Source organism: Rhamphochromis longiceps, linkage group LG9, assembly GCF_057381845.1.
Source record: "Rhamphochromis longiceps isolate RC_006_pf linkage group LG9, R_longiceps_female_GT1.1, whole genome shotgun sequence".
NCBI lineage: Eukaryota > Metazoa > Chordata > Actinopteri > Cichliformes > Cichlidae > Rhamphochromis > Rhamphochromis longiceps.
This window is the reverse complement of record NC_140565.1, coordinates 35,877,631-35,894,977: the sequence shown is the minus strand read 5'-3', so window position 1 is coordinate 35,894,977 and position 17,347 is coordinate 35,877,631. Positions and strand designations below refer to the sequence as shown.

The 17,347-nt window shown below is 43.9% G+C and overlaps 1 protein-coding gene across 1 annotated transcript in view; it reads right to left on the bottom strand.

Annotated features, from left to right (window-relative positions):
* LOC146662797 (NACHT, LRR and PYD domains-containing protein 12-like) overlaps positions 1–17,347 on the bottom strand; it is a 57,120-nt gene that overhangs the window by 3,697 nt on the left and 36,076 nt on the right. Inside the window, exons 10-15 of the mRNA XM_085417718.1 lie at positions 16,923–17,102; positions 15,808–15,984; positions 13,465–13,641; positions 13,036–13,209; positions 11,934–11,971; positions 32–102 (exon numbers count right to left, since the gene is read on the bottom strand). Coding sequence (XP_085273844.1) covers positions 32–102; positions 11,934–11,971; positions 13,036–13,209; positions 13,465–13,641; positions 15,808–15,984; positions 16,923–17,102 — 817 coding nt within the window. The remainder of the gene's footprint in view (positions 1–31; positions 103–11,933; positions 11,972–13,035; positions 13,210–13,464; positions 13,642–15,807; positions 15,985–16,922; positions 17,103–17,347) is intronic.

The following is a 17,347-nucleotide window of genomic DNA, read 5'->3' as shown; positions in this document are numbered from 1 at the left end:
AGTGATAAGAATCCGCTTGCTTTTGTCTCACCTTAATTGGCTCTATGTCATCCTCAGATAAATCAGCTAAAGGGTTTATATCCAATGTTTGTTCAGAGTCACCTGATGAGAGACAGACAGCAGAATAGTTCAGGATTCCCTGGAACACTTTTCGTCAGAGCTGACTGCAGACGTCCAAAGTGTACACTCAGAAATATTTTGCTAGAAATCAAAGCTGATTTGTGTCTGAATAATTTAATCCAGATCTGAAAACATGCTACCATTTTCAGCTGCACCACAGATAAACTTTTATAGAGCAATGTTTCCCAACCTTTCGGAGCCACAGCACATATTTCACATTAGAAAGAAATCACAAACAAAAATGTCACAAAAAGCATATTGATAGTTTTTCCCTGCACACCAGTTATAGTGGAATCCGCTTGGTTTGTCCCCAGTACACCTTTTTGCTTCTGACCACTAATCATGCTAGGGCTTTCATGTGGTCAGACTGCCTACTTTTTCTTTTCAGATATTTATCTATTAATATTACACACTGCATCGTCTCACAGCATGACTATTATGTAATTTCTTCTTCATCTTCTTTTGTTTTACTGGGAGTTGGCAACCCACACTTCAGACTGTGTGGCCACCCATGGCTCCAACACCATTGTGAAGTTTGCTGACGACACAGTGGTGTTGGGTGCCATCTCCAACAACGATGAGGCGGCCTACATGGATGAAGTGAAGAATCTGGCATCATGGTGCCAGGACAACCACCTCCAGCTGAACGTCAGCAAGACCAAGGAGCTGGTGGTGGACTTCAGAAGGAGTCAGCACAGAGACTACAAGCCCATTATCATCAATGGAGCTCCAGTGGAGAGGGTGCAGTCCTTCAAGTATCTTGGTGTCCACATCTCCTCAGACCTGACATGGGCTGCCCACATTCAGGTCCAGACCAAAAAGGCTAGGCAGCGCCTGTACCACCTACGACAACTGAGGAAGTTCAGGGTCTCTCCAAAGATCCTCAGGATTTTCTATACAGGCGCTGTGGAGAGCATCCTCACACAGAACATGACATCGTGGTTCGGGAACAGCTGTGTGAAGGACCAAAAAGCTCTCCAGAGAGTGATCCGTACAGCAGAACGCTGCTGCAGGATTGCTCTCCCCCCGCTTCAGGACACCTACACCAGGAGATGCCGGACTAGAGCAGCGCAGATACTGAAGGACCCGTCCCATCCTGGCAACAAACTGTTCCAACTCCTGCAATCTGGTAGAAGGTTCCGCATCTTCCGGGCAAGGACAGAGAGACTCAAGAGGAGCTTCTATCCCCAAGCCATCCGAGCCCTAAACACACACACCCGCCCTCTCACATCATCTATAACTGACTGAGACAGGACTCTTCCAGACACTAAACCAAGGCACAATGTACATTTCAATTCCTTTAATTTTAAATATGTTTATATTGTCTATCCTGTAAAATAGTCAGATGTCTATTCATATTAATGTACAGAATTCACCTGCTTGCTGCTACTACTGCACATTCACCTAATGTCTTCACCTTATTTTATATATATATATATATATATATATATATATATATATATATATATATATATATATATATATATAAATAACACCCAGCACGCCCCTGCGGGCGGTTTATCCTTCAAGCTCGGGTCCTCTACCAGAGGCCTGGGAGCTTGAGGGTCCTGCGCAGTATCTTAGCTGTTCCCAGGACTGCGCTCTTCTGGACAGAGATCTCCGATGTTGTTCCCGGGATCTGCTGGAGCCACTCGCCTAGCTTGGGAGTCACCGCACCTAGTGCTCCGATTACCACGGGGACCACCGTTACCTTCACCCTCCACATCCTCTCGAGCTCTTCTCTGAGCCCTTGGTATTTCTCCAGCTTCTCGTGTTCCTTCTTCCTGATATTGCTGTCATTCGGAACCGCTACATCGATCACTACGGCCGTCTTCTTCTGTTTGTCTACCACCACTATGTCCGGTTGGTTAGCCACCACCATTTTGTCCGTCTGTATCTGGAAGTCCCACAGGATCTTAGCTCGGTCATTCTCCACCACCCTTGGGGGCATCTCCCATTTTGACCTCGAGACTTCCAGGTTATACTCGGCACAGATGTTCCTGTACACTATGCCGGCCACTTGGTTATGGCGTTCCATGTATGCCCTGCCTGCTAGCATCTTGCACCCTGCTGTTATGTGCTGGATTGTCTCTGGGGCATCTTTACACAGCCTGCACCTGGGGTCTTGCCTGGTGTGATAGACCCCAGCCTCTATGGATCTTGTGCTCAGAGCTTGTTCTTGTGCTGCCATGATTAGTGCCTCTGTGCTATCTTTCAGTCCAGCTTTGTCCAGCCACTGGTAGGATTTCTGGATATCAGCCACCCCCTCTATCTGCCGGTGGTACATACAGTGGGGCAAAAAAGTATTTAGTCAGCCACCGATTGTGCAAGTTCCCCCACTTAAAATGATGACAGAGGTCAGTAATTTGCACCAGAGGTACACTTCAACTGTGAGAGACAGAATGTGAAAAAAAAATCCATGAATTCACATGGTAGGATTTGTAAAGAATTTATTCGTAAATCAGGGTGGAAAATAAGTATTTGGTCACCTCAAACATGGAAAATCTCTGGCTCTCACAGACCTGTAACGTCTTCTGTAAGAAGCTTTTCTGTCCCCCACTCGTTACCTGTATGAATGGCACCTGTTTGAACTCATCATCTGTATAAAAGACACCTGGACTTTTACATTGTTTTTTTATATATATATTTTTTTTACTTTTAACTTTTGTTTCTTTTCCTTTTTTTCTTAGCTTATGTAAAATCCTTTTTAGCATGTTTGCACAGTCGGGGGGAGTACTTTTTTAGCCAGAAAAAACATTTCACTGTATGTTGTACCAGCTATAACTACATGTGACAAATAAATAAAGAATTGAATTGAATTGAACTGTCCACAGCCTCAAACAGTCAGACCCCAAACGCCGCCATGGCCAAGACCAAAGAGCTTTCGAAGGACACCAGGAAAAGTATTGTAGACCTGCACCAGACTGGGAAGAGTGAATCTACAATAGGCAAGCAGCTTGGTGTGAAGAAATCAACTGTGGGAGCAATCATCAGAAAATGGAAGACATACAAGACCACTGATAATCTCCCTCGATCTGGGGCTCCACGCAAGATCTCATCCCGTGGGGTCAAAATGATCATGAGAACGGTGAGCAAAGATCCCAGAACCACACGGGGGGACCTGGTGAATGACCTGCACAGAGCTGGGACCAAAGTAACAAAGGTCACCATCAGTAACACACTACAACGGCAGGGAATCAAATCCCGCAGTGCCAGACGTGTTCCGCTGCTGAAGCCAGTGCATGTCCAGGCCCGTCTGAAGTTTGCCAGAGAGCACATGGATGATACAGCAGAGGATTGGGAGAATGTCATGTGGTCAGATGGAACCAAAGTAGAACTTTTTGGTATAAACTCAACTCGTCGTGTTTGGAGGAAGAAGAATACTGAGTTGCATCCCAAGAACACCATACCTACTGTGAAGCATGGGGGTGGAAACATCATGCTATGGGGCTGTTTTTCTGCCAAGGGGACAGGACGACTGATCCGTGTTAAGGACAGAATGAATGGGGCCATGTATCGTTAGATTTTGAGCCAAAACCACCTTCCATCAGTGAGAACTTTGAAGATGAAACGAGGCTGGGTCTTCCAACATGACAATGATCCAAAACACACCGCCCGGGCAACAAAGGAGTGGCTCCGTAAGAAGCATTTGAAAGTCCTGGAGTGGCCTAGCCAGTCTCCAGACCTCAACCCCATAGAAAATCTGTGGCGGGAGTTGAAAGTCCGTGTTGCTCGGCGACAGCCCCAAAACATCACTGCTCTCGAGAAGATCTGCATGGAGGAATGGGCCAAAATACCAGCTACTGTGTGTGCAAACCTGGTAAAGACCTATAGTAAACGTTTGACCTCTGTTATTGCCAACAAAGGTTATGTTACAAAGTATTGAGTTGTATTTTTGTTATTGACCAAATACTTATTTTCCACCCTGATTTACCAATAAATTCTTTACAAATCCTACCATGTGGATTCATGGATTTTTTTTTTCACATTCTGTCTCTCACAGTTGAAGTGTACCTCTGGTGCAAATTACTGACCTCTGTCATCATTTTAGGTGGGGGAACTTGCACAATCGGTGGCTGACTAAATACTTTTTTGCCCCACTGTACCGTGCAGGGGCCTGTCCTTCCATGATGGTTCCTCGTCTCCCTCCTCTTTCTTGGGTTTCTGCTGCCTGAGGTATTCACTGAGCACTCGGTCAGTTGGGGCCATCTTCCCAATGTATTCTTGGATGTTCGTTGTCTCATCCTGGACTGTGGTGCTGACACTCACCAGTCCCCGGCCCCCTTCCTTCCACTTAGCATACAGCCTCAGGGTGCTGGACTTGGGGTGAAACCCTCCATGCATGGTAAGGAGCTTTCTTGTCTTTATGTCAGTGGCTTCTATCTCCTCCTTTGGCCAGCCTATTACTAGGGCTGCCACGATTTGTCGACTAGTCACGATTACGTCGACTATCAAAATCGTCGACGACTGATTTAATAGTCGACGCGTCGTTTGAAACTTTGTACGATCACAAAAGACGCAGGAATAAGTGGCAGGATTTAAGAGTGTAATAACGGACTGAAACAGAAGATGGCAGCATTGCATGTACAAGGATGTCAGCTACCGTTAAACCCCGAAGAAGAAGAAGAAGAAGAAGAAGCAGCTGTGTCCCAGAATTCATAGCGCGGCCCAGCGCAGTTTCCAACAATGGCGGCAGCTAGTTAGTTTTAATGTTACTCTTATTATTCTTTCTGGGTCACAAAATAAACGTTTAACATATTTTCAGGCGAGAATGTAGCTGTGTAAACCTCAAATATCGGCTCAGTTTATCAGGACACTACATATTTTCAAAAGCGCTCCGACGTTTTCGGAGACATCTGTTACCCACTAGCTCGTTAGCTAGCCGGGGGCTAGGCTCACTAGCGCCGTGAGAACACCGGACTCCCCGCAAATCGTTTTCAAACCCACCGCCGTCTTTCGCTACTCAGGTTAAATATATATGAGTCACTTAGATAACTTAAAATGTTATTGTTTGGCTTTTTTTTTTTAGTATTTTATTTGTTCCTGAGTAAATCGGTTTGGCTAAGATTAAATTTATAGTTTTTACACAGCTGAATAAACGTCAAGCAGACAGCTGATTATCAGAAGTGTGAGATGCTCCAGAATATACTCCAGTGTCCTGTTAAATTTTAGATAGCAAGGAGTTTATTAAACTTCACCGAAACAATCTGCAAATTTCATTAAAATTCAATAAACTATCATCTTGTCTTTATTTTTAGTTAGCACATACCTGAAACACTTAAAGCTGTAAGCTAATGATAGTTATATAAGAGCAGATGCTGCTGGTGCAATAAGCTGTAGTTTTACGTCTAATGGATGATGATCTGATTAGTCGACTAATCGCAAAAATAATCGGTGACTAGTCGACTATCAAAATAATCGTTTGTGGCAGCCCTACCTATTACCCCAGCAGGGTACCTGATCACGGGCAGGGCGTAGGTGTTGATGGCCCGGATCTTGTTCTTACCATTCAGCTGACTCCTCAGGACTTGCCTGACCCTCTGCAGGTACTTGGTGGTTGCAGCTTTTCTAGCGGCCTCTTCATGGTTCCCATTTGCCTGCGAGATCCCCAGGTACTTGTAACTGTCCTCTATGTCTGCAATGTTGCCTTCTGGTAGTTTGATCCCCTCAGTTCTGACTACCTTCCCTCTCTTTGTTACCATCCGACTACACTTCTCCAGTCCGAACGACATTCCAATGTCATTGCTGTATAGCCTGGTAGTGTGGATCAGTGAATCGATGTCTCGTTCACTCTTGGCATACAGCTTGATGTCATCCATGTACAGGAGGTGGCTGACAACTGCTCCGTTCCGTAGTCGGTATCCGTAGCCAGTCTTGTTAATGATCTCACTGAGGGGGTTCAGGCCTATGCAGAACAGCAGTGGGGACAGAGCATCTCCTTGGTAGATCCCGCACTTGATGGTGACTTGTGCTATGGGCTTGGAGTTGGCCTCTAGTGTTGTATGCCACATCCCCATTGAGTTCCTGATGAAGGCTCTTAGGGTCCCATTGATCTTGTACAATTCTAGGCATTCCAGTATCCAGCTGTGGGGCATTGAGTCATAGGCCTTCTTGTAATCAATCCAGGCAGTGCACAGGTTGGTCAGTCTGGTCTTGCAGTCTCGGCTGATTGTTCTGTCTACCAGTAGCTGGTGTTTTGCACCTCTGGTATCCTTGCCAATTCCTTTCTGTGTCCCGCTCATGTATTGACCCATGTGCCTGTTCATCTTACTAAGATGAACAGGCTAAGATATATATATATATATATATATATATATATATATATATATATTAGGGGTGCAACGATACACAAAATTCACGGTTCGGTTCGGTTCGATACTTTGGTGTCCATCCATCCATCCATTCGCTTCCGCTTATCCTTTTTCAGGGTCGCGGGGGGCACTGGAGCCTATCCCAGCTGTCATAGGGCGAGAGGCGGGGTACACCCTGGACAGGTCGCCAGTCTGTCGCAAGGCTAACACACAGGGACAGACAACCATTCGCACTCACATTCATTTGCACATTCACACCTAGTGACAATTTGGATTATCCAATTAACCTATCCCCACAAGCTGCATGTCTTTGGACGGTGGGAGGAAGCCGGAGTACCCGGAGGGAACCCACGCAAACACGGGGAGAACATGCAAACTCCACACAGAAAGACCCCGGCCTGATGGTGGAATTGAACTCAGGACCTTCTTGCTGTGCGGCAACAGTGCTAACCAGCGTGCCACCGTGCTGCCATACTTTGGTGTCACGGTTCGATATTTTTTCGATACAAAAAAAATGTTCATGCCTTTTTAATTTGTCATTTATTAAAATTATAAATATATATTTTAACTCAAAAGTACAGTTTTTAAATTTAACCCTAACCCTTGTGCGTGTTTTTTATTTTGACAGTGAATGCGCACCTGCGGACCACTTATGTGCAGCCCTGGTTATTTGGCTCATCATTTTGCAGCCACAGAAATTCTTTTGTCCATGAAACCATAAAGCTGCACTTTCTTTTTGCCTTATAGTCTCATTTGTCATAACTTCTCCGTTTTGTGGTAAGCTTTTCTTTGGCTGTCACTTCTTCACCCTGACCTGTCTTATTTGGCTCAGCAGAACTAAAATATATATCTGTCTGTGAAGGTTCTCAGTCATCCAGGTCATCGTAGTCAAATATAAATCCTGCTGCTTTTACACACGGACTCACATAAGCTCAGCGATTCTCTGCGCGATCAACCTCTCACATGTTTAAGCTGCGGGAGATTTCACTTGTCATGTTTGCATAGTAAGCTAACAATTAATAAGACGATGTCAGAGGAATTGGTGCGCAAATTATCATCACTCACAGATCAGTGCTGTCGCTCTCTATACACAGTTCACACGATTGCAAAGTGAAAGCAAAAAACAAGCGCAAATTCAAACGCGACTTCAATATGTCACATATTGACAGTGGCTCACCGATGCCAATGACATAATTACCCAGCTACATTTCCGAAAGAATGCAAAAGCATTGACATATATTTTTCCTTCCTACAATAGCCCGACGGGCAGGGCAGAGATAGATTTTGGTACCCCGACTGAAAAAATCGCTAGCCCCGGGACGTTGGGCTAGCGATATTGCGAGCCCTGTATCTGATTGAGGAATCACTCATCTTTGGAAAAGAGAGTTTATTACAGAGAAATGTCTCTTTCCAAAATAAAAGCTATACTATCCGCTTCTTCTGGGCTATATTCTCAGCAGCATATTAAACAGCTGTCTAAATGACTCGGCTAAAGTTAGTAGCATGCTTTTTTTTTTTTTTTTCTGCTTCCACTTGTCTTTGCACCAGGATGATGTCGGAGTAAATGTGCAGTCATATTCGTTGTGTTCCCACTAGTGCTTTCAGGTTAATCTCGTTGAAATGACCTTAACGCCACAACACGGCAAATCTCCGTTAACGAGCTACCGCCGATCGCCCCGTGCATGGGGCTAGACGGCCAACACGTTAACGAGCTAACTGCGCTAACACACTAGTTCCCACCCATGTAATTGAGCATTGCATGGCACATCCAACATACTGTTTTACTTTAGTTCATGACTCGCTTACCTTCAGGGTCATACGTCACATGAAAACCAAAATAATTCCAAACGCCAGATCTGAATGAGGGTGGGGGAGGTCTATGTTGTAAGGAGAGCTTAACTTCTGTCTCGCTAGCTTGCCCTGCGCTCTTCCTTCTGACGATGCTGTCTGTGTTGAGCGCTCAGTGAATCTGCGTTCGACTACTCCGCCTAGGCTGCACTGTCGACCCTAGGCAGAGTAGTCGAACGCAGATTCACTGAGCGCTCAACACAGACAGCATCGTCAGAAGGAAAGTTGATCAAATAAATTACAAATGTTGTATTGCTCGATACATATGCGTACCGAACCGAAAGCACTGTATCGAACGGTTCAATATCGATACGAATATCGTTGCACCCCTAATAAATAAATAAATATATATATATATGTATGTATGTATGTCCAGTCCAGGATGAGACAAGGAACATCCAAGAATACATTGGGAAGATGGCCCCAACTGACCGAGTGCTCAGTGAATACCTCAGGCAGCAGAAACCCAAGAAAGAGGAGAGAGACGAGGAACCATCATGGAAGGACAGGCCCCTGCACGGTATGTACCACCGGCAGATAGAGGAGGTGGCTGATATCCAGAAATCCTACCAGTGGCTGGACAAAGCTGGACTGAAAGACAGCACAGAGGCACTAATCATGGCAGCACAAGAACAAGCTCTGAGCACAAGATCCATAGAGGCTGGGGTCTATCACACCAGGCAAGACCCCAGGTGCAGGCTGTGTAAAGATGCCCCAGAGACAATCCAGCACATAACAGCAGGGTGCAAGATGCTAGCAGGCAAGGCATACATGGAACGCCATAACCAAGTGGCCGGCATAGTGTACAGGAACATCTGTGCCGAGTATAACCTGGAAGTCCCGAGGTCAAAATGGGAGATGCCCCCAAGGGTGGTGGAGAATGACCGAGCTAAGATCCTGTGGGACTTCCAGATACAGACGGACAAAATGGTGGTGGCTAACCAACCGGACATAGTGGTGGTAGACAAACAGAAGAAGACGGCCGTAGTGATCGATGTAGCGGTTCCGAATGACAGCAATATCAGGAAGAAGGAACACGAGAAGCTGGAGAAATACCAAGGGCTCAGAGAAGAGCTCGAGAGGATGTGGAGGGTGAAGGTAACGGTGGTCCCCGTGGTAATCAGAGCACTAGGTGCGGTGACTCCCAAGATAGGCGAGTGGCTCCAGCAGATCCCGGGAACAACATCGGCGATCTCTGTCCAGAAGAGCGCAGTCCTGGGAACAGCTAAGATACTGCGCAGGACCCTCAAGCTCCCAGGCCTCTGGTAGAGGACCCGAGCTTGAAGGATAAACCGCCCGCAGGGGCGTGCTGGGTGTTTTTTATATATATATATATATATATATATATATATATATATATATATATATATATATATATATATATATATATATATATATACACACACTCAACAAAAATATAAACGCAACACCTTTGTTACTGCTCCCATTCCCCATGGGATGGACGTAGAGACCTAAAATTCATTCCAGATACACAATATAACCATCCCTCCCAAACAGTGGTCACAAATCAGTCCAAATGTGTGGTAGTGGGCACATCTGCTATATTGAGATAATCCATCCCACCTCACAGGTGTGCCACATCAGGATGCTGATCTGACATCATGAGTAGTGCACAGGTGTACCTCAGACTGCCCACAACAAAAGGCCACCCTGGAATGTGCAGTTTTTTGCGCTATTGGGGGTCTGGGGACCCAGAACCGGTCAGTATCTGGTGTGACCACCATTTGCCTCATGCAGTGCAACACATCGTCGCATGGAGTCTATCAGATTGTCAATTGTGGCCTGTGGAATGTTGGTCCACTCCACTTCAATGGCTGTGCGAGGATGTTGGATATTCGTGGGAACTGGTACACGCTGTCGTATACGCCGGTCAAGCACATCCCGAACATGCTCAATGGGTGACATGTCCGGTGAGTATGCTGGCCATGCAAGAACTGGGACATTCTCAGCTGCCATCTGCCCTGAACAATGTGAACCATGATTCATCCGTGAAGCGCACACCTCTCCAACGTGCCAGACGCCATCAAATGTGAGCATTTGCCCACACAAGTCTGTTACGGCGACGAGCTGGAGTCAGGTCAAGACCCCGATGAGGACGACGGGCATGCAGTTGAGCGTCCCTGAGACGGTTTCTGACAGTTTGTGCAGAAATTGTTTGGTTGTGCAAACCAATTGTTCCAGCAGCTGTCTGGGTGGCTGGTCTCAGACGATCTTGGAGGTGAACCTGCTGGATGTGGAGGTCCTGGGCTGGTGTGGTTACACGAGGTCTGCGGTTGTGAGGCCGGTTGGATGTGCTGCCATATTCTCTGAAACGCCTGTGGAGACGGCTTATGGTTGAGAAATGAACATTCAATGCACGGGCGACAGATCTGGTTGACATTCCTGCTGTCAGCATGCCAATTGCACGCTCCCTCATTGCTTGTGGCATCTGTGGCATTTTGCTGTGAGACAAAACTGCACATTCCAGGGTGGCCTTTTGTTGTGGGCAGTCTGAGGTACACCTGTGCACTACTCATGATGTCAGATCAGCATCCTGATGTGGCACACCTGTGAGGTGGGATGGATTATCTCAATATGGCAGATGTGCCCACTACCACACATTTGGACTGATTTGTGACCACTGTTTGGGAGGGATGGTTATATTGTGTATCTGGAATGAATTTTAGGTCTCTACGTCCATCCCATGGGGAATAGGAGCAGTAACAAAGGTGTTGCGTTTATATTTTTGTTGAGTGTATATATATATATATATATATATGTATACCCCCCCCCCCCCCCCCCCTCCATTCTTGCACATGTCGAGGAGCGTGTCATGTTACATTTCACTGTGTGTTATACTTGTATAACTATGCATGTGACAAATAAAGAACCTTGAACCATTTAATTAGAGCAGGCAGTTGTACTGCCCTCTGTAGCTGAACGTGCGTCTCACTCATCTATTTTTAAAAGATAACAATAACTCTATAAGGAGAGCACTCTTCGAAGCGCACAGTCACAAAGGGGATTCACAGGTTGGTTGAAAACACATTAAAGAGGTGTGCATATCCCAACAAAGATGCAATCGTGCATTCTCAATAAATATTTGCATAGAAACATTTGCTGTGATCCAATGATGGGGTGTGCAAGAAACAGCCTGAATACTCAGTCGACCTCACGGGATGATGCAGGAAGGCTGTTTCAAAGTTTATGCGCTGAACTCGAAATATGAGAGTGGAAGTGTCAAAAGGTTCTGATGCAGTGAAGCTGCTGGGTTAGTGTCTGACATCAGCTATGAGCTTCTCCACGTCCAGCGTTTGAGTGCAGCCGGCTAAGAAAAGATATCTAGGAGGAGTTCAGGAGTTCCAAGTAGTAACCTTCTAACTATTATGATTTCTAAAACATGAAATAAACCTGTTCATCATCAAATTGCAATTTTGAATTTTAAGATGTTTAAGATGTTAAAATGTTTTATGGCCTTTTTATCTAGACCTTGTGGCATTTTAGCATGTTTGAAATACATTTTTCAAATATTTTCCACACCTCCATACAACATTATTTATAGGATTTCTATGTTAAAATAAGCACACAGTCATATACATATTTGATGCTGTTAATAAAATATTGGTGAATAGGAGACATCATGTCAGTACTCACAGGCGTTTTCATTGGAAGGTTCAATCATCCTGTCAACCCTGCAGATACAAACAGAAGAATTTGAGTAGAATAATCCATCTTTGCTTGAAGCTTCAGCTCAGCTTTATTAATTTTTTAAAAATTACATTTAAAAATTTATTTTTTTCTCTTCAGTCAGAAAGTTCTGCACAAAGGAGATCTTTGTTGGGTTGCTCTACAATTTTATAGGATCTTTATCTAAACACAGCAACAACAAAAAATAGTGAATATTTATTAAACACATTTTTTAAATTGGTTCAGCTGAACTTAAAAATATGGACTTGAAGCTTGATTTGTCAGATCTGACCAGACTGACAAAAGACTAAAACTGTCATGGTCCTGGGTCGGTGACCCAGCGCTTTAAGTTTATTATTATCATTTTCCAATTTATTATCATGATTATTATTATTATTGTTTGAGTTCTACGTGTTCTATTCGGTCTGCCTCTGAGTCTGCGTCTGTATCTGTCTGTCTATGGTGTCACCACGTCTGTTTGTGAATCTGTCTGTTTAGTTCAATGTCTTTTCTGGTTCCCTGTGTCTGAGTTTCCTGTTTTATTGTGAAGGTCTGTGTCGTATGTGAGTGTGCCAGTTTACGTTTCCCCTGTCTTGTCAGCTGTGATTTCTCCCAGGTGTGTTCCCCTCCTGTCTCTCATCCCTTGATTACTGCCATCTGTGTATTTAAGCCCTGTGTTTCTCTGTGTCAGTGTCGTACCCTCAACTTGCTGTGTGTTTGTAATGTCCTGTCCTCCAGCACCTCGGTTTAGAGTTTTGTTTTTGTAAGTTTTATTTCGTGAATCATTCCTCCAGCAATAAAGCTGCGTTTTCAGTTTATTCCCATCTCTAAGAGTCCTGCAATTTTGGGTCCACCACTTCTGCTTGCCTGCCACACAGCCAACTATGAGAAAAACTAAACTCATTTTCTGTGCTTGTTTTTCTTAATTTCAGGTAATGTATTAAACAATATCATCTCAATGAGTTTTTTTCTAAAGTCAACTTTTTATTTTTATTTTAGTCAAACATTTTTTACATCTACTTTCAGCTTAGTGTTATTTAACTAAAAAAAACTGCGACCCTCTACTGACCCCAGAGTCTCCAGTCTCCACTGTGGATTCTCCACAAGCTCAGACAGCTGCTTCAGATCCGATTCCTGCAGGTTGTTTCCTCTCAGGCGCAGCTCGCTCAGATAGGACGGGCTGGACTTTAGTGCTGAAGCCAGATACTCACAGCTGATCTCTGACAGACCACAGTACTCCAGTCTGAGTAAAAAGCAAAAGATTTAAGGTTATTGTACAAACTTATTCTTGAAATCATATAGTTATTGTTTATTGTTTACTTTTATTAAACATGCCTGTGGCCACAGATTGACATGTTTTTATCCTTTTAGAGCCAACCTTTTTATCTCCAACTTTAACAATTAAAACTCCATTATGAAGAACCACAGTGTGGGTCAGTATATCAGTCTTATGTCTGCAGGTCAGTGGAAAACAAAACTTGAAAACATGGTGACTGACCTCAGAGTTTCCAGTCTGCACTGTGGACTCTCCAGAAAACCACACAAACGCTCCACTCCTAAATCCTGCAGTTTGTAGTTGGAGCTCAGGTCCAGCTCTCTAAGAAAGGAGGGGTTGGACTTCAGAGCTGACACCAGAAATCTGCAGCTGTGTTCAGACAAGCTGCAGTCCTCCAGTCTGAATAAAACAAAACACATTTGTAAGCTCAAAAGTTTCTGCTTGAAATCGTTCAGTTTTTCATCATTCAGAGGGAGAACAGAAAAATGGTTATTAAATGAAAACAACTGCAAATGAATATCTGTCAGATAAAACTAATAAGTCATTAATTTCAAATCCTTAACCATTGTTTTTGAAAGAATTTATTGTAGATGAAGTCAGTGTTTTTGTCCATTAATATTTCTTTTTCATAAGTTGTACTAACTTGATGTTAGTATTATTATTGTTGTTGCACAATGTGTCATTTCATAGCTTTATTGTAGCTCATACACATTTCAGGAGTCTAGAAACAACAGACATCTCTTGAACAGACATCTTGTCACGGTCCCCTTGTTTCTCTGGCTGGCTCATGCTGGCTACAGGTGTTGTTGTTGTTTTTCCTCCTGCCTGGGCGGAGCTCGTTACGGGCTCTCGCTCTTGGCCCACACACCCGTGTGATTGTCACCACCTGCTGCTGATCTGGCTGAGTTCCCCAGCTGCTATTTAAGGCAGTGGCACAGAGTAGCTCGCCGCTGGAATGTGGAATCTCCTGAGTTCGTGCTCTTGGCTTGATCAAAAGAGCGCCTTGTGTATGTTTGCCTGTGGAACTAACTGTTGTATTCTGTGTGTAGATATCCCCCTTCTGGACCAGATTACGGACCCTGCATGAGTGGAGTTTTGGAGCTAGTGCGGCTGAAAAGGAGTGAGTAAGTGTGTGTGGAGGTGCTCTGGCGGTGACTGTGCTGAAGAGGAAGCGTGTGTGTGGATTGCCCCCTCTCCCTGGAGCCGACTCAAAGTATAGCGCTAAAGGGTGTGTTCCCTGTTGTAAATAAATTGTCTTCTTTTGTTTGCAAAGAACTCTGTCTGCGCGTGAGTCTGTCCAGTAGTTATGACACACCTCTTGAACAAAAACATTTTTGGTTCATTTCTGGTATCTTTTGTTCATCCCACGTCTCAGTTTATTATTCTTTTGTGTTTGCATTAATAGACCACTGTAGACTATTATTCTGGCCTAGAGTAACTAAGGTTAAGGGGTGTCCAAATTCATAGGCTGCGTCCTCCTGAGGACCCGGCCCACGTAGACCGCGAAGGCTGGGTCCTCAGAAGGTTGGGTAGGCTGAAAGTAAACTGCAGTGCAATGGGACAGTCCAGCCTTCAGATTTGCGTCACCGCTGTCTCGGTGGAGTTTAATAAACTCGGCCGTCTGCTCCTTGCAATCTAAAATATAACAGGACACTGGAGTAAACTCCAGTGTCCTGACTTTACTGTCATATTCCCATATATCATTGTGATGTTGTTTATTCTATTACTCTTGTTCTCTTCTGCTTGCTTTCTTTTTTCTTTCTCAGCAGGTGATCCAGGTGATTGATATATGCATTTTTTTTTCTCTGCCCGTTCTGTTGGTTTTTGTCTTTTGCCCTTCTCCCCCGTCCCTCTTCTCAGCTGTTTCTCTTTCCCTCTTTCTTTCTCCCCTTCTTTCCCCCAGTCAAGTCTGTCCCGTATTCAGTAAGTGAAAATAAAATAAACAATAAAAGGTGAATCAAATGGACCATTACGGCAAGGCTGGGATGGTCAGTTTGGTAAAGTAAATCCGTTGGGCATCTTTCTTTGCCTTTAGACAACAATTCTGATGCAAAAGAGCCAAACGGGACAGGCAAAAAAAAAAAAAGAAAAAAAAAAAAGAAAGATTAATAAGAGTAATTTTAAAACTTAGTAGCAGCCGCCATTGTTGGAAACTGGAGTTTGGCTGGGCCACGCTATGAATTCTGGGATATGGTGGGCCACGAAGGACACACCCGACCCATCCTTTAAATTCGGGGGAAAGGAGGATGCATTTGTTGGCTGCATTTGTCGGAGCCAAGAATTTGGACAGCCTTCGTCGCGTCGCTGTGACGTAATCGGCCTACAAATGCGGCCTCAAGAGGATGCAGCCCATGAATTTGGACACCCCCTTGTCCTCATCATCTTTGAACTCCAAACAGAGACAGATGTTATCTAAAACTGTAGCTAGAAAGGTACAGAAAGTACATCAATGTCAACAGCATTGTCTGAATCTGATTTAAAGCATCAACATGCTACAGTGACTGAAGATCCTTGGCTTTACCCTTATAATATTGGATATTATGTTGCATCACAACTGTGTCTGACCTCAAAGTCTCCAGTCGACAGTGTGGGCTCTCCAGAAAACCACACAGCTGCTCTACTCCAGAATCCTGCAGATTTTTATTGCCACTTAGGTCAAGTTCTCTTAGATGAGAGGGTCTGGACTTTAGAGTTGAGGCCAGATAATCACAGCTGATTTCTGACAAACCACAGTTCCCCAGTCTGGATAAAGAATAAAATAGGTACGTTTATCAGACAAAGCTTTGGGATCTTTTCGGGGCTGAAGACGTTACAAAATGTAAAAATTCAGAAAACAGAAACTTCAAACAACTCAAACCAAAAGGATGCAGGTTGAAACAGTCAAACCAAAAAAGTCTGCAGCTCCACCACTTGTTACATCTTTAGAAACTGGTTGTATTATAAATCTCCAAGTTTCCAACCTTCTGGTTGAATTTGGAAGAGAATTTACAGAATGAAACATTTTGGACAAGAGAATTAGCAAATAAACACTCATATGATGTGAGAATGCAATCAAACTGTTTATTGGTGGGTGTGTGTTTTTAGAACACTGAAGTTGAGCATTGTCTGGCACAGCATTAGCTTATAGCCAGCTGTTGTTATAGCTGGCTCGTTGTCAGACGGGTGGGTATGGGAGCGTTGCATTTTTTATCGAGTAAAATAAATAACTATCAGTAATAAATTAGTAAAACTAATTTTAAACTAAGTAAAATTAGGCATTTTTTTAAAGCCCTGACTTCAGTTCAGGAATTTTTGGAAGTTTTCTATTTTGTACCAGACTTTCAGTTTCTTTTGTAATTCTCAGGAATATTCCAATACAATCCTATCTGAGAATATGAGGTTTAAAAACAAAAAATGTCTAGAGGACGGTTCCTCTGTTGCAGTTGAGCTTAGTTCCGGCCTCTTTTCTTGACCCTCCTTTCCATGTTTCCTTTCTTGAGAGTTCTGTGGCAATTGCGCCTCTCACAGCTGTAGCTACCCAGCATGCCTTTTAGAAGCATAAAGGTAATGAAAATGTGCAATTATTACACATGCTGTGATTCTTACTGTGATTCAGTATAACGTCAGCCACATGTCTGCAGTTTAATGTCAGCACAGCTTTCACATATTTGTCTCAGCACAGCTAAAACATGGTGACTGACCTCAGAGTTTCCAGTCTACAGTGTGGACTCCCTAGAAAACCACACAGCTGCTTCACTCCTGAATCCAATAGTGTGTTGTTGTGGCTCACATCAAGCTCTCTCAGATGGGAGGAGTTGGACTTAGCAAGAGCTGAGACCAGATAAGAACAGCTGATCTTTGACAACCTGCAGTTCTTTAATCTGAAAAAAGAAAAATATATATTATTAGTTAAAGTTCTTGAAATCGTTCAGTCTTTGATAACCTTGATGCAGAAGATTAGAGAGCAGAAACCCCAAACAGCTGTTTTAATACGGAATGTTTTCTTGTTAAACATGATTTTTGGTTTTATTTAAATGTCCGATAGATTTAAATGTTAAGTGAAGTTTTCTGGATATTTACCAAGTATTATCCATAGAAGATTTTTATGGAAGGTTACCATCCTACT